Source organism: Archocentrus centrarchus, chromosome 14 (genome assembly GCF_007364275.1).
Source record: "Archocentrus centrarchus isolate MPI-CPG fArcCen1 chromosome 14, fArcCen1, whole genome shotgun sequence".
Lineage (NCBI taxonomy): Eukaryota > Metazoa > Chordata > Actinopteri > Cichliformes > Cichlidae > Archocentrus > Archocentrus centrarchus.
In genome coordinates, this window is record NC_044359.1 from 705145 (window position 1) to 728449 (window position 23305).

Here is a 23305-nt window from a genome sequence, read left to right on the forward strand (position 1 = left end):
ACAAATCTGTCTAAACATGTCTGCTAGTTAAAATATGAAGACACAATCCTATATCTGAGCGCACACTAATACAAAAACATCACATTACAGAAGACAAGTTGTGAATGTTAGTTAAATTTCTCAGTATTGTAAAATAAAGCATGCAGAATACTTTTAATCATGAAACTGTCCCAAAAATGGAGAAAGTTTTGTTTTAATGCCCAAAGTTTCCTGATAGTTCTCTGATTAAAACTTAAATATCTGATTCTTTCACATATTCATGCTCAAACACGGCCTCAGAGGTTAATGCATTCACAGCAGTCATTCCAAACTTCGGATCAGAGCTGTCGGCTGAAGGCCACGCTGATCTGAGCTGGGAGGACTCGGCCGGGTCAGGGGGAGGGGCACACTCACACTGGGGATGAGTGCATGTACAGTAATGGAGGCTGGCTGTGGGGGAAGCCTGTGGATCCTGGACAGACCCGGTGCTGGTTGAGGGTTCTGCCTGCTGCCTCAGTGCTGCTGAGCTGTACATTGTTTGGATGATTCCTGACTTTATTAAATGCTGGGTGATCTTCAGGCTGCTGGAGTCTCTGAGGGAGAAACAAAGCAGCTCTGTGATGCTTCAGCTTTAATCGAGCCGAGACGCTCGGCCGGTCACGGCGAGGACGGAGCGCATACCGAACCCTCACCTCTGTCACCTCGCTGACAGACCTGACAGCTTAATGAAAACACAGTCCGGCTTTTATTAAACACCGCGGGGTCAGAGACGCAGAGATCAAACGGCAGTGATTAACTCTGCACACACACACAGTTAATTAAAATGCAGGGAGGGAAAGTCTGTGTGTCCTGCAGAGGACGGCAGCGCCGATCCGGCAGGAAGCAGCTGCTCCTCCTTCACTGGACACAATTTAGACAGGAAACAGGACAAATTCATCAAAGTGACATGTGTTTATTTCTGCCTCTGCTTCTTATTTGTCTGTTTATTCTGAGCTCAGTCGGCTGCATCTCAGCGTCATGTTTCCTCTTTTCTTCTTTCACCACCTCAAAGGTTTCGGTAATAAACTCTGAGGAGCCGGAGAGGGAAGCTACGCTGAGGGACTCTGTCAAAATAAAAGCCACAGCCTCTTTGGCCCAGATTCACCCAATGACAGGTGGTGTACGCTCCTGTATTTTATGAGCTCATCGAGGCTCAACAATGGCTGCTGATGACCCCACGCCCCCAACAGAGAAACAGCTGTTTGAAACAGGCCGGCTGCTTTAAGTTTGAATGACTGAGCCCTGAGTTTCCAGGCATACCCCAGGTTTATGGGCTTTTCCATCAGGCGCTAGTACCTGGTACCAGGTGCTTTTTTAGTACCTACTCAGCTAGGATTCTGAGTCAAGCCAAAAATGTGATGTCAACAGCCTGCATGCATCTGATTGGTCAGGAAGTGAGGTCATTAGACGTGTCACAAGAGCGACTACTTCACAAGAATCAAACCTGTTGTTTTCGAAACCCGGCAGCAAAAGAAACATCTGCAAACAAACCGACAGATGTTTGTGTGCTCGAATGATGACAGAATCCAGAAGAAGCTGGGCGGAGCCACTGTTTGTGTTTGTGTCGCATACAAATGACATCACAGGACTTTCAGGCCAACTCAATAATAATGGAAAACAGAGGAAAGGCGCTTGTTGAACAGCGGCATTCATGAACAGGTGGGATCAGAATGTTTCAGCAGACTCGGATCAAACCGCTGCACAGAAGATAAGAAGGAAAGCTGAAAGAGTCCGACATCACAGACAGGAAGCTGCTTCTGCTGCGCTCTCCTCCACAAAGACTCAACACAGCAGGGAGAGCAGTTTGTTTTTAGGGACGATTCACAGATATCGACATTTTCCAGAGGCCCCCCCCAATCCGACCCACATTATCTGCATTACAGTTCTCTGTCGTCATCTTCTTCTTGTGGGTCTGCGGTTGACCTAACTAGCTTAGAGCTGCATTACTGCCACCTACTGGAATGGAGTGGATCAGGAGTTTAAAAAAAACCCTCCTCAGACTGTATAAAGTTCTCCGTCGCTGCGACGATGTGAATGTGTACTGTACTGCATGTATGTAAAATGTACACGCTGCCACACTGTACACAGTGGCAGTGGAGCAGTTTGCCATCTGAATAGCCGGTCTTGAGCCAAAGAGTGATTTCCAGTATTTGCCCCCAAAATTATTGCTGGTATTTATATTGTTGTAAATGACTTGCGGGCCTATAATCTGTCAAGGATATCTCAAACATCATCTCCTATGAATGATATCAATTCATTTTGAGTCATAAAGAACATTTCTGTCACATGGTAGAAGCTGCAGTCAGTTTTTGGCAAAGTGACTTTCATATTGTAGTGATTCTGTTAAAGTTAGATGGTTCTATGCAGATGTTCTGTGATTTCCCACCGTTTTTTTGGTACTTGAACATATGTGTGCACAGAGGGAGAGAGCGCGAGAGTCAGAGCTGGAGTCCCGTTTTGTTTTTTTGGTGTGGTTGCGGCACACAGCAACCATGTAATTGTTAATAAAAGGGCAACTTTTACTGGCAATCTCTCACCATCTTCTTCCAGGTCTTAACAGACACTACAATATCCACCACACTGATTCTCCACCTGATCCTCCTCCCTGATCCAACTCACTGATTCCACTCACTGATTCACCTCACTGATTCACCTCACTGATTCACCTCACTGATTCACCTCACTGATTCACCTCACTGATTCACCTCACCGATCCTCCTCCCTGATCCTCCTCACTGATCGATCACACTGTGGAGCCACAGGAAACACATCATTTGCAAACTAAAGATAAACTGAAGAAGCCAGAAAGAGGAGGTGTTTTTAGTCACCCTGTCAGTGAGGAAGATGAAGGAGGAAGGCTGTTTCCCAGTTTCAGAGCTGATCTGATGAAGACTGATTGGCTGAGAGCTGGTCTGTTGCTTTGAACTAATAAAAACTGCTGACTGACTGCTTTTATGGAGCAGGGTGGGCCACAACGGATAACATCTGTATTGAACACTTAGATCACAGTGTACTGGTTTACATACCTGCCTAATTAATGAAAGGTTACTGGTTTAATCCCAGCAGGAGACATGAATCTCTCTGGGATTATATCAGGATGTTTCAGTGTAAAACCCATGAATCTATGAAATCAAACATGGAGTTACACGCTGTGAATCAGGGAGCAGCCGAAAGGAAGCTTCTACTGCACACACAGCTCTGCAGACAAAGGTATTTAAATTACCATTTACACTTTAGAGCATGCTGAGAAACGGGACGCCTCATTATGGAATGATTACCAAACCAATCAGATCAGAGCCTGTAAGATTTCCACTTCCTGCTCTCCTCTCCACACCAGCGGACCAGTTCCTGTAAAAACTGTTTAGGAAACATTTTCATAATTAATAATATGTTAGTGGTACAGAGGAGTGCAGGGCTATGGGGTCACCTGAAGGCTAAACTGTGCAGTACACATGTTAGGTGTGGTACTGTGGTACAAAATCAGAGAAGTGGTGGATTCGACCAATCACAGGTCACAACTCATCCAGCTGGCCAACCCTGCAGTGGACCCCACTCATAATCCTGATGAAACACAATCCTGTAACATCCCCGATGAGCTGCTGGCCCACGGTGCAGATCTGACCCTGAACGCTGCCTGACGGCAAGCCGTCGAATTAATAAAGAAACCGAATGAAGATGTTTGGCTGTCGTCTGCCTGAGCATCACTCAGAGTTACTGCACACTCCAACTGTGGGATTACTGCTATAATTAGCAGGCTTAATTAGCAGCTGTCAAAGTGACTGACAGATTGGAGTCTCACCCGAAGCTGTGTGTGTGTGTGCGTGTGTGTGTTTCATCTTCTGATGAGCTTTAAAGCTGCTTAAGAAGATCATAAATGTGTTTGTCCTGAAAGCTGCTCACTTTCACTCCCGCCTGATTTCATGTTTACTTGCAGAAAAATAAAAATGAAATCAGGAAAACATTTAAAATGTTTTAATGATGTCACTTTTTCTTTGTTCTGTCTGCTGCCTTTAGGGGGCGCTACAGCAGATTACACAGGTAACAAATTTCTACTTTTGTCTTTTCTTTGGTTTAAACTGTTTTTCTTCTTCTGTACATCAAAAACTAAAAATAATATTTTGAGGCCAAAACACTGTTTTAGTGATTCAGACAAGAATTTAAAAATTTTTCCCATTTAAAACCAAACTAATAATTTTCATTTAGCTTTGAACCTTTTTTCAAATTCTTCTAAAATGGTAGAAAATTCATTTAAAAGAAAAATAACAAATTGATGTAACAAATATTCAGTCTGATCAAGTCTTTCTCTAGCGATTCAGATCAAACACCAAAGTTCAAGAGTTCAGAAGATTCAGAAGTTTCAGGAACCTCCTTGATTATTAAACACAAAGTTTAATGGACATTTTCTATTGTTTTACCATTAAAAACAAACACTGTTACATCGTGTAATCTGCCTCCACCCCCCCCTGCATGTCCTCCATCCATGAACCTCCTCTGAGCTCCTGCCTGCAGCTCCATCTTCAGCTCCACCCTCCCTCCTCTGCACATGTCCAAACCATCTCAGCCTCTCTGACTCTGTCTCCAAACGTCTGTATCTTAAAATTATGAAAAATAAAAACTATGAAACCACTGAGCGGCTGCAGGATTCTAATTTTGGACAGTTGCAGTTTTTATCAGCAGAAGTTCAGGTTTTTAATGCTTCTGTTTGTTGCAAATGAGAGCACTCGGGTACAAGTTAGGGAAACAGTACTAGACCAGTCTGTGCCATCCATCCACTGAAACAGAGATCCAAAGTGTGATCAAATGAACATCAGGGATTACTGTGGTATAGGTGACAGAGAGGCTGCTGGGTGACATCAGCGATGCACTGAGCTGCAAATTGATTCATATCAACAGAAACCAGCTCAGAGAAAATAAATCAGGCCTTCGGCTCTACCTGCCATCTCATTGTTCTCTAGTTTTTATTTTGGTTCCAGGAGGAAATGTTGGAAGCTGTAACCGGATACTGCACAGCCTTCCTCTTATTAAAACTCTTATTAAAAATGAAAAAGCTGACCTATTTGTTAACAACTTCATGGAGAATGAGTTTTCCCACTGAGACTGTAAATATGTCATAAACAGCAACAGGAAGCTCAGACTCAACCTGAGGGAACCTCCCACAGCAGGATACGCTCAAATACAGGTGAGTTTCTTCATCCTCTGCTCACCTGGTTCATGTTTCACAGGTACGGGTCAGTGTGGTCAGAATCCATCTGTGATAAACTTTAAAGATGTTAATTTTATTTTTTTACAGTAATTATTTTGATGCTTCTCACGGGCAGCCAGGATGTTCAAGTGGGCGAGCCCCGGCCCCTAAAGCCCACCCACAACACCACAGAGCCATCAGCTCTGTGGAGCAATAAACTCTGACCTTCCTCACATTAAAACATGATTTCCATCATATTGCATTTTAACCCAAACCCTGCAGCTTTCTCTATCGGCAGGCTGAGGTCACCTGTGCGCCTCCATCTGTGATGATGTATTAATGATTCTGTGGCTAATCAAACGTTGGTGCCTCAGTTAAGACGGTGACCTCTGAGGGTGCACCATCTGCCACGTTACATTACATTTTATTTCCATAATCAGTATATTTATCTGATGGGATTCAGGAGGTCCTGGAAGTATTCCTTCCACCGACTGACTAAAGCCTCAGTTGAAGTCAGCAGCACCCCACCCCCACTATAGACCATGTGAGTAGAGCACGGTTTTCCCCTCCCGAGTTGCCTGACGGTTTGCTACAATAGCAAATAGTCTACAATAGTCTTTTTCCATGAACTCACCAAACTCCACCCACACCCGAATTTTTGCTTCAGCCACTGCTCGAGCTGCGTTCTGCTTGGCCTGCCGGTACCCGTCAGCTGCCTGTGGAGTCCAACAAGCTAACCAAACCCGATAGGACTCCTTCTTCAGCTTGATGGCTCCCTTCATCTCTGGTGACCACCATCTAGTTTGGGGGTTACCACCACAACAGGCACCAACCACCTTGCAGCCACAGCTCTGAGCAGCAGCCTCAACAATGGAGGTGTGGAACATGGTCTGGAGATCTGGGGCAGTGCCATTGGATTGGCAGACTGGGGTGGTGGTCCCCATCTTTAAGAAGGGAGACCGGAGGGTGTGCTCCAACCTTCAGGGGATCACACTCCTCAGCCTCCCCGGTAAGGGCTATGCCAGGGTGCTGGAAAGGAGGGTCTGTCCGTTGGTTGACCTCAGATTCAAGAGGAACAATGTGGTTTTCATCCTGGTCATGGAACGCTGGACCAGCTCTTCATCCTCTTGAGGATATTTGAGTGTGTGTGGGAGTTTGCCCATGCAGTCTACATGTGATTGGTGGACCTGGAGAAGGCCTGCCTCATCATGTGGGAGGTGCTGTGGGAGTAAGGGGTGTCTGGACCACTGTTGCAGGCTATTCAGTCCTTGTACAACTGCAGTGAGAGCTCGTGTTGTATTGCCAGCAGTAAGTCGGATTCGTTTCCTGGCCAGGGCTGCCCTTTGTCACCGATTCTGTTCATAATTTATATGGACAGAATTTCTAGGCGTAGCCATGCGGCGGAAGGCTTCTTCCTTGGTGGCCTGAGAATCTCGTCTCTGCTCTTTGCAGATGATGCAGTCCTGTTGGCTTCATCAGGTGGTGGCCTCCAGCTCGCAGTGGAATGGTTCACAGCCAAGTGTGAAGCGGCTGGCATGACAAGTCTGAGGCCATGATCCTCAGCTGGAAAAGGGTGGAGTGCCCTCTCTGGCCCAGGGACGAGTTCTTGCCCCAGGTGGAGGAGTTCAAGTATCTTGGGGTCTTGTTCACAAGTGACGGGAGAAGGGAGCGGGAGATCAACAGACGGATCGGGACTGCGTCTCCTGTGATGCAAATGATTCACTGGTCTGTCATGGTGAAGAGGGAGCTTAGTGTAAAAAAGAAGCTCTCGATTTACCTGTCAATCTACGTTCCTACCCTCACCTATGGTCACAAGCTTTGGGTAGTGACCAAAAGAATAAGATCGTGAATACAAGCGGCAGAAATGAGTTTCCTCCGAAGGGTGGCTGGCCTCTCCCTTAGAGATAAGGTGAGGAGTGCGGCCATCCGGGAGGGGCTCAGAGTAGAGCCGCTGCTCCTCCACATCGAAAGGAGCCAGTTGAGGTGGCTCGGGCATCTGATTAGGATGCCTCCTGGCTGCCTCTTGGGTGAGGTGTTCTGGGTGTGTTCTACTGGGAGGAGGCCCCGGGGTAGACCCAGGACACACTGGAGAGATTATATCTCTTGGCTGGCCTGGGAACGCCTTGGGGTCCCTCTGGATGAGCTGGTGGAGGTGGCTGGGGAGAGGGAAGCCTGGGCTTCTCTGCTTAGGCTGTTGCCCCCAAACCCAGCCCCAGATTAGTGGAAGAAGACGGATGGCTGGATGACTGGACAGATAAATATTTGTTTTAACTAACAGCACCTCAAATATCAGTTAAAACTACTTTATTTTTTACTTTTGATTATTTGATTTATTTATTTTTTTAGCATGAACTGAGTTCAGTGCTCAATGCAGATGAAGCTGTTATCTCCTCATCATCAATCACTTCATTGTTAATCATTTGCCACACTCACCTCTCTGAGACAGCAGGGTGGGGCTTAACAGGCTGTGTGGGAGGAGCCTGGATCCGTCAGTCATGGAGGCCACGCCCAGAGTTCTCTTTGGAGGCCGACCTGGACGAGAGCTGAGAGGAGCAAACACATTAGAACCTCGGTGGGGCGCTCCATTAAAGAAGGCTTGAACACCTTAAAAGATTCCACCTTAAATAGCAGCAGTGAATAATTAACGAGGAGCGGCCTTTCTTACTCCCTGCTCACTTTTAATATTCCAGGTTAATGTTGTGTTTTAACTTCATGAATTAATCTGTTTCATCTCATCTCTGCTGAAGGCCCTTTCATCATCCCCAGGGAAGACTTTCAGAGACGCATCGCGTGGTCCGTGAAGAGAGATGGAACCAGCGTTACTGGCAGGAAACACACATCAGGAACTAAAACATCACCACTACTAATCATACACATTGAGATTTATCTGTTTACCTGCAGAACAGGAAGTGATGCAGGAATCGAGCTATTTTAGTAAAACAGTGAGTGAAAAAAGATTAAATCAAAGGCATCAGCAACAAAGCACAGAACCAAAATAAAAGGTAATCAGACTGAATTAAAATAATAGAAACAGAAAACAATCAGATCAAAGGTTAAAAAAATAAATCTGCTTCAGTCATGGCGTCACGCAGCAGGTCCACAATGTGTTTCCTTAATTTTATGAAATATTACCACTCAGTTTATAACATAAAGAAGCTTTACCTGTGCAGATGATGATGTCACAGGGTAATCAGATTACATGTATTTTAAAGTTCCAGAGTTACCTCACTTGCTGAAACCCTGCCCTGCAGCTGGTTGAGAACACACACGTTTGTTTTACTGACATTGTGGGGACCTGAGTTGTATAAGGGATTATCAGGACACAAACCTGAACCCTAACACACACACTCACGCATGCACACACACACACACACACACACACACACACACACACACACACACACACACACACACACACACACACAATCATGGGGTGTACCCACAGGTCACAGTTTGATTGACAGGTCTGACACAACCCACCCACACACGATAAATTAAATTCCTCATGACAGGCTCTGTGTGTGTGTGTGTGTGTGTGTGTGTGTGTGTGTGTGTGTGTGTGTGTGTCTGGGGTTTCCACACTTAATTAAACTGGGACAAGATGTCCTTTATGTAGCGCGCACGCACACACACACACACACACACACACACACACACACACACACACACACACACACACACACACACACACACACGGAGTAAACCCAGTGTAACACAGTGAGACCAGTTCAGGTACTTTTGAAAATGCTGAACCAACAAACTGCAGAAGCAGAAGCGGAGAAGTGTGTGAGGTCAGTCTTTGGTCTCCTCAGCATCACGTTGGTCTTCCGTTTGAGTCAGTTTGTGTAATTTGTCATTTTGTGTCATTTTCTCGCTTTGTGTTTGTGCATATTTTTGCTTTGTGTCTCGTTTTGGCTGTTTACAGTCTTATTGTGCACATTTAAAATTGTGAGTTGCAGCCTGGAGTTACACACATGGGCGTTTCTGTGGGGGTATACTGTATGTTTGGAAGCAGAGGCCATGGATCAAGGCCTTCCTCCCTAATCAGCCGATCAGCTGCATTAGCACGATGCTAACAGCACGTAATTCACACCAACTGTCCGTGAAACGCATCATTGTGTCTGCGTGCTGTCAGCGGAGGAGGGGCGCTCATTGACACAGCATCAGTATAAAACACATACATGCCCAGAAAGGCAATTATTAATCACACCAATAATAATAATAATAATAATAATAATAATAAAGTAGGCTGTGGTGGGATTACTGTTGCAGGACTTGGTGTGTTCCTTGGTATTAAGAAGCTGGAGATAAACTGGCTGCTGAGAAAAGCTGAAGAGAGGTAGCATTAAAAAAAACTAAATAGTGGGCTTTTATTTTGAAAATCTGACAGCTTAAAGCATGCTGATGACCTGACTGACCAATGAAACTGGTTCATAAGGGGTCCTCTTGGTGCATTGCCTGGCAGGGAGGTATCTGTTGTTGTCTGTCAGAGAGCATCGTTACTGTTGTTAAACCATTGTTAATCAGGGAGTTTTGGGTCTAAACCTGTCCAGTCAGCAGAAGTGAAAAAAGAGAAACAAAAGCCCTAAGAGGGCATGAACCAGGGTGTCCCAGGTGATACCCCACAATCAGGGCCGTTATTGCTCAGCGGGCAGCAGAGCAGGTAGCTGCAAAAGGACAACTATCAATCAGCCAATCACAGCTCTGCTGTGTGTGTGGTCTTGTATGAAGGTTAGCCACACACACCTGTAAATACTGACAACAATACGGGCTGCCGTCTGAGGGTGAGAGATGGGTAAAGCTGCCAGAGCCACTGACAGCATTTTTAATGCAAAGCTACAAAAACCTCCACCATCGTTTGACCAGCGACTGTTTAACAAACGCAGGAGTCAAACACACACACACACACACACACACACACACACACACACACACACACACACACACACACACACACACACACACACACATGTCAATCGTCAGTTTAATATGAATCAGGAGATTAAAGCTGATTAACACAAACAGCCTGTTCACAGTAAAGCTGTGATTTCCTTACTGACAGTCCTAATTTAACACTTGTCGCTCTCACACACACACACACACACACACAAACACACTGCCTCTCTTTGTTAATTCTTTAATTAGTTGAAGCTCATTTACATAATTCAATCAAAAAACATTTTGATCCACATTCAGCAGAAACCTACCTCCATGAGATTAAACACACACACACACACACACACACACACACACACACACACACACACACACACACACACACACACACCTGCAGGCAATGCAAACATTAATTTGATCTGACTCGGAGAATCTGTGTGTTTGTGTGAACTCGTCTTTGTGTTCCTGTGTGGCCTGAGCTCATTTCTGTTTTACGGGGACGTCTGTGTCCTCATAAACATCTTCACGGTCTGCAGGTAAATTCCTCCCGTCAATGATGCTCAGTTTTATAGGTGAAAACTAAACAAACCTGCAAACCAAACAGTTATTTCTACAACCTGTGAAACATTTTTCTTTGACTCACAGGGAGCCGCTCAGCACTCAGAACCAGGCTGACGGACTTCATGGCGGTCGTGGAAGCCGTGGAGACTCTGCAGGATTTGGTTCTATTACACTCCCGACAGCAGATATGATGACAGCACGCGTCCCCGTAAGGTCAGGAGGCCAGCCGGGCTTTGATTATAGCTCTGATGACCTCTGACCTTTTTATAATTTAGTATTGTTTTAGATCATTGTGTGCAGGGTCTGATGTAAGGAGGCTGCAGCTGATCGGTGGTATTGATTATGCAGACATCCACAGCTGAAACACTGAAACAAGCAGCACAGCTGGAAGCAGAGCAGCTCTCACATTCATGCCTGACGTTATTGATTATGATGACTGATCACCATCAATCACTGAGCTTCCTTAAACACTCTTCATCAGCGTGAATAAAAACAACAAAGTATCTGATCAATGATGTGAAACTGGAGCAGCTGATGTCACACTCGTGTCATCGGGCTGCAGCAGAACGTCTGCACGCTTTAATAAAAATGATCTTAGTTTCTTATTTTCACGTTCTGAGTGTTTTGTGATCGTCCTGTAAGCACAGCTGAGAGATTATTGATCCCACCTGAGAGGTGATCAATTAAGAATAACCAATAATCGTCTGTCAGCTGTGTTAAAAGAAGTCAGCTCATCAATAAAAACAGTTACACCGAATCTCCTCAATTTTCATTTTTGACAAAGACGTAATTTTTTTATTATATTTTATTGATTATTTCAAGAAAAAATCAGTAATCAATAAAACGTGAGATGAGATCAATAATTTGATGGATTCAGTTTGTGTCAATAACAGGAGGCTGAGTCACTGAAACAGCAGCAGCTGTCCAACTAAGATCTGTTCAGTTATTGATCTGTAATTGATAAAGGCTGATCATCGCTTTATTCTAATGTTGAAACAATAAAACTGATTTATCAATAAGCTCATCATTTAGTTTGATTAGTTTTATTCTGAAGGATCAGCTGTGATCAGGATCAATTCTCTGATTGTCAGAAATAAACAGAATTTATTCTGATAAATCTTTGACTCCAAATGTTTTAAAAACAGATGATTTTGAATTTCACTGCACTTTAATTAGTGACGTCAGCGTGAGCTGCTGATTGATTCATTTTGAAAAAATAAAAATCAGCTTTTTGTGCTTTCATTGTTCAGTTTTTTTTAATAAAGCAGGTGAGGTTATTATTTTAATCCCTCAGATTTGAGCCTCTGTCTGGGCTCACTAATCGGTCGAGCCCCGCCTCCCGGTGCCCCGGCTCACCTGGCGTTGGTGCAGTCCCGGTACAGCGTCTCGAAGTCGGCCCTGGTGATGAGCTTGCAGCGGTTCACTCCCGGCTGGATGGCTCCGAGCCCGCGCAGCACGCGCACCTGCTCCACGGTGCACACCACCGGGCTGATGTCCAGCCGCTTCAGCTTGGTGTAGACGGTGTGCAGCCCCCCCACCAGGTGCTTCAGGAACAGCTCGAACACCTGCGGCAGGCAGATCAGCTCCGCGCCGTTCACCGTGAACGACGCCACCTTCACGCCGTGCACCTCCACCATCCTGCACTCGGTGTGGGGGGTCTCCCCTCCGCAGCCGCCGCCTCTCGTCCCGTTCACGCTGACCGGGACTCTGCCGCTCAGGAACGCTCCGGGGAGGTGCGGGGAGGTGGCCGGGTTAGGAGCGCTGTAAGGCGGGTCGGACTGGAAGAAAGGGTCGGTGGGAGGGGTGGAGGAGCCCGCCATGTCAGAGCAGAAAACAGAAGAAGAAGAAGAAGAAGAAGAAGAAGCGGAGAGTCGAGCTTTGATCCGCGCCCCGCGTGCGTCTGTCAGCGCGACACGCTCACACTGACTCCACTCCGCTCTCACTCCGCTCTCTGCCTCCAGCTCCTCATTATGATCCAGCCAATCACACGCAGGCGCCACAGACGGACAAGCCTCCCATTGGGTGAAGGACGCTGCTCGGGGGCGGGGCTTTGGAGCGGTGAGTGACAGGTGAGTTTCACGGCTGCTGATTTATTCTTTCAGTTGGTTTCTCTGTTTATTTTATATTTCTTTGTTTTCCCGGAGCTTTTTAATTAATCTGTATATTTGCTGGTTTATTCCTGCGGACACATTTATTCTCTTTTTTTTTAGATGTGGGGATTCCTGATGATTATGAATGAATCCAGAGGTTAACAGCAGTCTGACCTTCACCCTCACCATCATTTATATCTGAGCTCACATCTATGATCGCTGTGTTCTTCATGCTCATTTCCCGTTTCTAATCAATCATTTCAGCTTCAGCTTCCACTGATAATAAACTGCTGTTATTTTAATCAGCAGGCTGACGAGCTTCATCTGTCTGCTGACTTTCACATTAAAAGCCTCAGATTAACCTTTGCAGAGCAGATTAGCACCTGAATGGCTCGTCAGCTCTGATGATGTCTGTTTGATCATCGTGTGGCAGAACGAGGGCCTCGTATTCATCGTGAGAACATTAAGTCCTGATGGGATCTGGTCCTGGGCAGCTGCCACACTGGAGGCTTCCAGAGGACCAAAGAAGGAGAGCTCAGCTGTGATCATTATTATAAGATTTTATTTGTATTTTTGTCACAGATCTTTATTGACACCTCTCCATCAAACAAACATGAGCTTCATGTCTGCATTTAATAACCAGCTGTAGACACTATGCCTCACTGAGATCTAATAACCCCGCAGATCTCTGTGTACTTTTACTTTGGGTTTTGCGGTTTTTGATACCTTAAACTTCCACCAAACTACATTTATACTTCACTGCATTTACCTGACAGCTTATTTTTACTTTTCAAAATAAGAGTTTGAGCTGCAAAACGTACGCAGCACTTATGTAGCTGTAGCTCAGGATGTAGAACAGGTCACCTACCAATCGGAAGGTTGGCGGTTCAATTCCCGGCTGCTCCGGGCTGCATGCCAAAGTATCCTTGGGCAAGATACTGAATTCACACACCGACGCAAGCGTTGGTGTGTTAAACAATAAAAGCACTTAGCTTAGATACATATGGAAGTGCCTGTATGAATGGTTAAATGTAAACATGTTGTATAAGTGCTCTGAGTGCTCAGAGTAGAAAATCGCTGTATAAGAACTAGTCCATTACCATTACTGTGTAATACTGTTTTCAGATTAAAGGTACAGTCCATCATTTTTGGAGGTTATTTAATAGGAAAAAAGGAAACAGTGGTCAGGAAGGATGTCTGCCTTCTGACTATTCAGGTTTTATGAATGGGACATTAGGCTAATGTTAGCCTAATTTTAGCCTAACGTTAGGCTCGAGTGTCCTAAAATCATCCTGATAAACAGTTTGATTACATTCTCACTTCATTTATTCAGTTTAATTAAGTTCATTCAGGAAGCCTCAGAATCCACCAGCTACATCAAAGATGTTTCAATAACGCTGGCTAACACAGGTAACAGGAGCTAACAATGGCCAACAGCAGCTAACAGTGGCTAACAGGAGCTAACAGCAGCTAACAGGAGCTAACAGTGGCTAACAGAAGCTAACAGCAGCTAACAGGAGCTAACAGTGGCTAACAGGAGCTAACAGTGGCTAACAGAAGCTAACAGCAGGTAACAACAGCTAACAGGAGCTAACAGCAGCTAACACAGGTCCCATCAGGATTGCTGCCATCAGTCAGCAGCAAAAGTCTCTGACTCGTTGACTTATTTCAGACTCTTTAATAAGGTTTTACAGCCTCCTCCAGAGTAAATCAAGGTTTTCTCAGTTTCTCAGTGAGTTGTAACGTTTTTTCCAAATCCAACATGTAATTACTGTAATAATTTTTATCATAAAAATTAATGGAGTAATTCCAAAGTTACTAATGATTAATAAACAGCATTAAAGAACATGCATCTCTGACCTGTGACAGGACTACAGACTCACACATTTGTGAGTCTACACAACACTGCCATCATCAGGTCACAGAGGGGATTACCACCCACCAGACTGTCGTTAAACACTGCACAGAGCTCAGAAAGTATAAACATAAAGGTTTAAATGTGCAGTTTGTTGATGGATATCAGCTTGTGTTCATATAGACCTGAATATGAACCAACACAGAGCAACCTTGCTGCAGTCTGACACCCCCCAGTACTCCGATTACCTCTGTCACTGTGTGTGTGTGTGTGTGTGTGTGTCTTTTCTTTGAAGTGTGTTGGAAAGAGGAAACAAAGCGTTCTTCTCTTAAGTCCTTCCCGACGTCTCTTCTGTTCCTCACATTAAACGGCCTTTTGCAGCTCGTTAGCATGAAGTGTTAACAAGGGCTGTGTGCTGATAGGACGGTTGTGATCAGCTGCCAAAGTGTTTTAAACACTGAAACAAAGATTCAGAGATTAAGTGAGAGGGGAAGAGAAACAACTTTGACTCCAACAGATGGGTGGAGTTTGTTGCCACACTCAGAGAAGAGTTCAGCTGATGGATCGGTGAGAGGAACAGGAACAGACCTCAGTGTGAGAGCTGAGGGAGGTCTGAGAGTTTGCTGTAAGAAGCCTTCAGAGACACAGAGGTGACCGCGGTGGACTGAGGTTAGGAGATAAGTGGAGGCTGGTTCAGGTGGTAACAGGTGCGGGTATGAAGGGTGGCGTAGATGGAATCAGCCGTGGTCGACTGGCTGTTAGGGCACTGATGAAGCTGAAGGTGGCGAGGTATTCAAATGCAGCTGTGGACTTTTCTCACTGTGATTTTACAGCGATCATAAAGGAAGCCTGAACAGGTCATGTGACCCTGAGAGACAGCAGCTCAGAACAGGAAAACAGTTGCTTACATTTCAGCTCTTCACATGAACGTCTGTGTTTCACTATAAGCCAACAGCATCCTCCCAACACACACAGTACTAACCAACCAACTAACCAACCAACTAACCCGTGGGAATCAAACTCTAAACCTTGTTTAAAGTTAAAGTGGACAGTATGTCCTTGGTTTAACAAACTCAAGCACAGAGCGCCCCCCCTGGTGTCACAGTCTGCACTGCCACACGATGGCGCTGCACATGCTCTGAAAACTTTAACATTAGAGCGAGCTCCACAGAGTTCTACCTATGACAGGCTTCAGAGCCGCTCATGCTGTCAATCAGCCTCCATACATCCATGTTTCACATCCCAGCCAGCAGTCTGAGAGCAAAGTGCTCTAATGGGCTGATACGGTATGGTGAGGTCTTTAAGACCTTCTGGATTTAACAGGGAGCCAATGAAGAGAAGCCCATATGGAGAAATGCGCTCTGTCTTTGTAGTGCTGACGATGCTGATGATGAAGGAGAAAGAGTTTTGTATCATTCACCAAAACCAAACCGTAAACGAGTACATGGTGGTGTCTAACCTTTGCAGTGTCAGTGTCAGCACGTTATACTCTGATTTATAATTATTATTCATTTCAAATTGAATTCTTATAAACACCCTCAGAAGTATCTACGTATCATTTCCTCCATCAGCAGGTCAGCATCTGAAGTAGGGGTGTGCGATATTGACAAAAACTAGCTCAATATTTTCTGTAATTTTCATGATAACAATAATAAATGATATTTTGCATTATTTAAAAATGTGTTCATACAAGAAGTGCAAGCTGGTAAAATATAAGACTTAAATCAATCAATCAATGACATTAACTTATTTTTTTATTTTATTTAACCAGGAAAAACACACTGAGATTAAAATCTCTTTTTCAAGAGTGTCCTGGGCATGACAAATGTAAACAGAAAAACTTCAGTGAGTTTTTCAAAAGCAATTGCTCAATATGGAAGACTTTACAGAATTAAAAAAAATAAAATAAAATAAGAGGCTGTCCAGGGGGATTCCCCTACGTTATAGCAAAATAAATCACAGAAAATACACACCTTCATCTGATCAGAAACACGCTTTCTGCAAGACCGCTTCAGCGTATTATCCGAGGCTCCAAACAGGTGAGCTTCGAGAACGTCGCTGGGTTATGATGTAGTGAATGTAACATACCTGCTTTAACTTAAAGGATATTAGGACTGAGAGGACTCTCACAGTGAGGAGGGCTGACCTCTGATCTCCTCCACTGGCACAGAGTTCTATCTATCTATCTATCTAATATTCAGTATGAGAATAATGTGATTTCTGTCTCAGCACCACAGGAGAATATGAATGAATGAATGAATGAATGAATGAATGAATGAATGAATGAATGAATGAATGAAGTTTATTGCCATGTGGGTGAACAAGTTCACACATTGGAAATTGCAGTTACAGAACACCATCCAAGAATACACAAAACACAACACACATGGGGGGATATGTGTCCTGGGGTCATGCAGCCGACTTGCAGCACTACCTTTGGCAGGAGGAGAAAACAACACATCATGGGGAAGTTAGGTTAAAAAAAAGTCATCTGGTACAGTGCTCAAAAAGAGTACTATACCAGGGTCCAAAAAAAACCACCTTAGCAAAGCATTTGCACATGTAAAGCTAGGACAGCGGCGGTAGGTGAGGTCAGGTCAGGAGGGAATGCAGACAGAGACGAGAAGTGGGGGCATTGTGGAGCCAGATGCCAGGTTCCAGCCAAAACAGTTTGCTGATAGTGGTGGAATTTCATCAGCGGCCGTGGTACACCAGACCCAGCTTCACAAATCATCACGCGGAGTGGGGGGAAGAGCAGCCGCACACAGAGCCCTGGAGAGAGATATGGTTGCCAACCCAAGGCCGGCAGGGGAGCCGAATTCCTGATAACAAATGTTGTTTTGGAACAGGCTGCTTGTTTTTCCAACAGCCTTCAGTCTTACTGGGAAACCATTCAAAAATCCAATATTCCAAATTCGTTGATTGCCGTCCTCACTGTGCAGAACTGAACTATATCTCCTGATCTAACCCCCCTCGCCTGCGCGCCCGCTAATCTAAGCTCAGGTCCACCAGGCTTTGAGTCTGAGTTTGTATGGCTCTGCTCAGCCCTTCCACCTGGGTCGGCAGCCTCTGCAGATGTCGAACCGCCGTCCAGATTTTCTTAATTTGCCAGTAAAGCAGGTATCCACCGAGCCCAAACAGAGAAGATACCGCTACCAAAAAGCCGAATATATATGCGTCTTCCACGTCTTCCACTCCAAGGGCTGAGAAGCACACCGGTCTCCACGAGCTCCAAGAGTCGATGACGTATCCAACCGGGTCTGTTCCACTCGGACACGCAGGCTCCCCTGTCCCGGGTCTCATAGTGGAAAAAATTCGATCAATGATGGAGAATGCCCAGTTTGCCAGATCCATGTTTCAATCTTGTTCTTATTCGGACAGTGTGTAAAAGACGCTCTCACAGCAAGCAGCAAGCGGAGAGATGGGGAGGGCAGGGAGAGAGAGATAGTGCGACCGTCTCCGTCTCCGACAACCCATCATAGAATATGATCCTATGATGGGTTGGCATTCTGGACTTTAGTTCTAAACAGGATTTCTAATAAGTGAAAATTCCTTATAAAGGGGAGAAACCAACACTAAGCAGGTTAATCAGCAGCCTGGCTAACCTGCTTTCTGTCCTCACACAAACCACAAACCTCTCTTTAAAGAAGTCCTGTGCTGAGATTGTGTATAGCCTCCAGCTACACAAAAAGCCCAACAAGAAAGTGAGGTGCTGGACACTCGTCCGGTTTTGGCTCCGTTTCCTGGGAATATGCCTGCATCGATGCACTGAGCATCCAGCAGGTCCACTCGTGCAGAGATTGGCGGCGCCCTCCTTGAATCAGGTTGTGGTGACGGATGTGTTGGACTGCAGTGTGTAGAAAATGAAGGACAGGTGCAGCTTGTTACCTGTAATCAGAAAAGCTCCTGCATATGTTGGATGTAGGCGGCGGCATGAAGACACTTTCATCACTTTAAGGGACAAAAACAGCCAGAAAGACCTGACTGACTAAAGTTTGTTCCTCTACTCTGAAACTGGTGGTGTTCACTTCAGCACCACACTTAAGCGGGTGGAGTCATGAACACAGAGAAGTAGCCCCAGGTTTTGTTCCTCTAGTCAGATTCATCCAGGAAGCTTCTGAGTGGGAGCAGCTTCATGTTTCAGCTTATTTTTATTTGCGTGGAAACATCCGGGCCCTGGCAGACCCCTGAGCTCTTTGGGCCTCCGTTCGGCCCCATTCCTGTCCGGCTGTCACTTGGTGTTGGCTCTCACTGCGGTATTGTATCACTTCCTGTTCCTGTTTCGGAGCACAGTCGTGTTTTGCTGTCTGTTAGTTGTTAAATCTGCATAGCTCGATCTGTCTGGATAACAAAATATTTTAGTGTAATCTTCACCTCCTTTATCTAGAGCACACTCTTTGCTGAATCACCTGTATTCACATTATTCACTTTATTTGTTTTTAGAAATTCGCTAGCTTAGCGCAGCTAGTAGCTTAGCCCTTAGCCAACTCACTAGCAGCATGGCTTCTTCTCCTGTCTCTCCTGCACTTTCCTGCTCTGGGTGTCACATGTTTAGTTACTCCTCGGCCTCCTTTAGCAGTAACGGTACTTGTAATAAATGTAGTCTGTTTGTAGCTCTGGAGGCCAGGCTTTCTGAATTGGAGACTCGGCTCCACACCATGGAAAATCCTACATCTAGCCAGGCCCCTGTAGTGGGTGCGGCCCATGGTAGCTTAGCCGCCGTTAGCTCCCCCCCAGCAGATCCTGAGCAGCAGGGAAAACAGGCCGGCTGGGTGACGGTGAGGAGGAAGCGTAGTCCTAAGCAGAAGCCCCGGGTACACCACCAACCTGTTCACGTCTCTAACCGTTTTTTCTCCACTCGGCGACACACCCGCCGAGGAACAAACTCTGGTTATTGGCGACTCTGTTTTGAGAAACGTGAAGCTAGAGACACCAGTGACCATAGTCAAATGTCTTCCAGGGGCCAGAGCAGGCGACATTCATGGAAATTTGAAACTGCTGGCTAAGGCTAATCGTAGATTTGGTAAGATCGTTATTCACGTCAGCAGTAATGACACCCGGTTACGCCAATCGGAGGCCACTAAAATTAATATTGACTCGGTGTGTAACTTTGCAAAAACAATGTCGGACTCTGTAGTTTTCTCTGGGCCCCTCCCCAATCAGACCAGGAGCCACATGTTTAGCCACATGTTCTCCTTGAATCGCTGGCTGTCTGAGTGGTGTCCAAAAAACGACGTGGGCTTCATAGATAATTGGCAAAGTTTCTGGGGAAAACCTGGTCTTGTTAGGAGAGACGGCATCCATCCCACTTTGGATGGAGCAGCTCTCATTTCTAGAAATCTGGCCAAATTTATTAACCCTCCTAAAAACTGACTACCCAGGGTTGAGACCAGGAAGCAGAGTTGCAGTCTTACACGCCTCTCTGCAGCTTCTCTCCTCCTGCCATCCCCCCAAAACCCCATCCCCATAGAGTCGGTGCGGCTCCCAGACCACCAAAAAACAAAGTTACACAGCAGTGGGGAATAAGTTTTATTACAGTAGAAGTCTTTCTGAAAGTGCTGTAACTAAGTTTAAGGATCTAATTCCTTCATTATTATGCTCTTCAGTGCCAACACAGTACAGAGCAGCTACCTAAAATCTGTTCCCAGTCAGGTCGATTATCTCGTCAATAGTTTTACATCCTCCTCTGAAAAGGAAAGCTTCAAATCAGAAGTGCCTGACTCCGTGGTATAATTCACAAACGCACAGCTTAAAGCAGATAACCCGAAAGCTGGAGAGGGAATGGCGTCTCACTAAATTAGAAGATGCTCATTTAGCCTGGAAAAAGAGTTTGTTGCTCTATAAAAAAGCCCTCCGTAAAGCTAGGACATCTTACTATTCATCATTAATTGAAGAAAATAAGAACAACCCCAGGTTTCTTTTCAGCACTGTAGCCAGGCTGACAAAGAGTCAGAGCTCTGTAGAGCCGAGTATTCCTTTCACGTTAACTAGTAGTGACTTCATGGATTTCTTTACAAGTAAAATTTTAGACATTAGAGAAAAAATTATTCATAACCATCTCAAAGATTTATCTTCATGTTCGGCTGCTTTCAGCACTGCTGGTGTTTGTTTAGACTCTTTGGCTCCAGTTGATCTTTCAGAGTTAACTTCAATAGTTACTTCCTCCAAACCAGCAACATGTTTGTTAGATCCCATTCCTACTAGACTGTTCAAAGAAGTCTTTCCAATTATTGATGCTTCAGTCTTAAAAATGATCAATCAGTCTTTATTATTTGGCTGTGTACCACAGACCTTCAAGGTGGCTGTAATTAAACCTCTACTTAAAAAGCCATCACTGACCCAGCTGTCTTAGCTAATTATAGGCCAATCTCCAACCTTCCTTTTCTCTCAAAGACTCTTGAAAGAGTAGTTGTAAAACAGCTAACTGATCATCTGCAGAGGAACGGTTTATTTGAAGAGTTTCAGTCAGGTTTCAGAATTCATCACAGTACAGAAACAGCATTAGTGAAGGTTACCAATGATCTTCTTAGAGCCTCTGACAGTGGACTCATCTCTGTTCTTGTCCTGTTGGACCTCAGTGCAGCTTTGATACTGTTGACCATAACATTTTATTACAGAGATTAGAGCATACTATAGGTATTAAAGGTACTGCACTGCAGTGGTTTGAATCATATTTATCTCATAGACTCCAATTTGTTCATGTAAATGGGGAGTCTTCTTCACACACTAAGGTTAATTATGGAGTTCCATAGGGTTCTGTGCTAGGACCACTTTTATTTACATTATACATGCTTCCCTTAGGCAGTATTATTAGAAAGCACTGCATCAATTTTCATTGTTATGCAGATGATACTCAGCTTTATCTATCGATGAAGCCAGATGACACACATCAATTAGTTAAACTGCAGGAATGTCTTAAAGACATTAAGGCCTGGATGACCTCTAATTTCCTGCTTCTAAATTCAGATCAAACTGAAGTTCTTGTTCTCCGCCCCACAAATCTTAGAAACATGGTGTCAAACCAGATACTTACTCTGGATGGCATTACTTTGGCCTCCAGTAACACTGTGAGAAATCTTGGAGTCATTTTTGACCAGGATATGTCCTTCAATGCACATATTAAACAAATATGTAGGACCGCTTTTTTGCATTTGTGCAATATTTCTAAAATTAGAAACATCCTTTCTCAGAGTGATGCTGAAAAGCTAATTCATGCATTTATTACTTCTAGGCTGGACTATTGTAATTCATTATTATCAGGCTGTCCTAAAAGCTCCCTGAAAAGCCTTCAGCTGATCCAAAATGCTGCAGCTAGAGTACTGACAGGGACTAGAAAGAGAGAGCAGATTTCTCCCATATTGGCTTCTCTTCATTGGCTCCCTGTTAAATCTAGAATAGAATTTAAAATTCTTCTCCTCACCTACAAGGTCTTGAATAATCAGGCCCCATCTTATCTCAAAGACCTCATAGTATCATATCACCCCAACAGAGCACCCCAACAGAGCACCTAGGTTTGTCTGTTCCTTACAGTCTGGATGGTGATCTTTGCCGCCTCAAGGCTGCTGGGCTGCCTGTGGATTTCGGGCGTCGTTGGATCAGGCCGATTGTCCCACCTGTCATCCTGGAGACTCAGCGTCCTTCGTCTTGGCGCCGGATGCGGGATCGTGGAGACGGCGTAAACCATGCCAACCTTCGCCTGTTGGAGCAGGTCCCGGCCTCAGCTAACAAGGATATGGACATCCGAATGGCCCTACTAAATGCTAGATCTTTAGCCAACAAAACTTTCCTTCTCAATGACTTTTTCATCGCACAGCAGTTGGATTTTATGTTTGTGACTGAGACGTGGCTTCATGCTGGTGAGTCTGCACCTTTTTCCGAACTTTTACCTCCCAGCTGTTCTTTCTTCAGCTCCCCGCGGATTTCTGGAAAAGGTGGAGGACTTGCTTCAATATTTAAATGCAGTTTTCGCTGTCGTCAGGTCTCGGCAGACCTGTACGCCAGCTTTGAACTGCAGCTGTTGGAGATAAACTCTTCCCCCTCGGTGCTCTGTGCGGTGATTTACCGACCACCGAAGTGCACGAAGGATTTCATCGGTGACTTTGCTGACTTGCTGACGGGTCTCATACTAAAATATGACCATCTTTTAATTGTTGGTGATTTTAATATTCATGTGTGTTGTGAGAGTGGTCCGCTGGTCAAAGAATTTGTCTCGCTTATTGACTCCTTTAACCTAACACAACTCGTGTGTGGTCCCACTCATGAAAAAGGTCACACACTGGATCTGGTGTTGTCTTATGGACTTAGAGTCTGCATCACAGAGGTACGTGACTGTGGTATATCGGACCATTTTCCTGTTTTATTTACAGCAGCGCTCCCCAGCTCTGGGATAAATAGAGTATCCTCTGCACGCCGTGTGCGCTTGGTTAACTCTTCATGTGCTGCAGATTTTGCAACTGCTTTTAAAAACTCTGACTTAAGCAATTTGGACTTTTGCTTGAGTACTGAGGACTTCACTAACTCTTTTATATCTACTTGCACTGCTGTACTGGACTGTATTGCCCCTTTTACAACCAAACGTAGTAAACCTTCCTCCCAGCCCTGGCTGGATGAGACAACCCGCGCTCTCAGACGTGAGTGCAGACGCGCTGAGAGAAGGTGGAAAAAGGATAAGCTCCATGTCTCCTTAGAGATCCTGCGTAACTG

General features: G+C 45.0%; 1 protein-coding gene across 1 annotated transcript in view; it reads right to left on the reverse strand.

The window, feature by feature from the left end:
• The window catches only part of LOC115791923 (dachshund homolog 2-like), a 28558-nt gene extending 16081 nt beyond the window's left edge, over window positions 1–12477 (reverse strand). The window contains exons 1-2 of the mRNA XM_030746221.1: window positions 12014–12477; window positions 7634–7743 (exon numbers count right to left, since the gene is read on the reverse strand). Of these exons, the coding sequence (XP_030602081.1) occupies window positions 7634–7743; window positions 12014–12477 (574 nt within the window). The remainder of the gene's footprint in view (window positions 1–7633; window positions 7744–12013) is intronic.
• Window positions 12478–23305: the final 10828 nt, after the last annotated feature.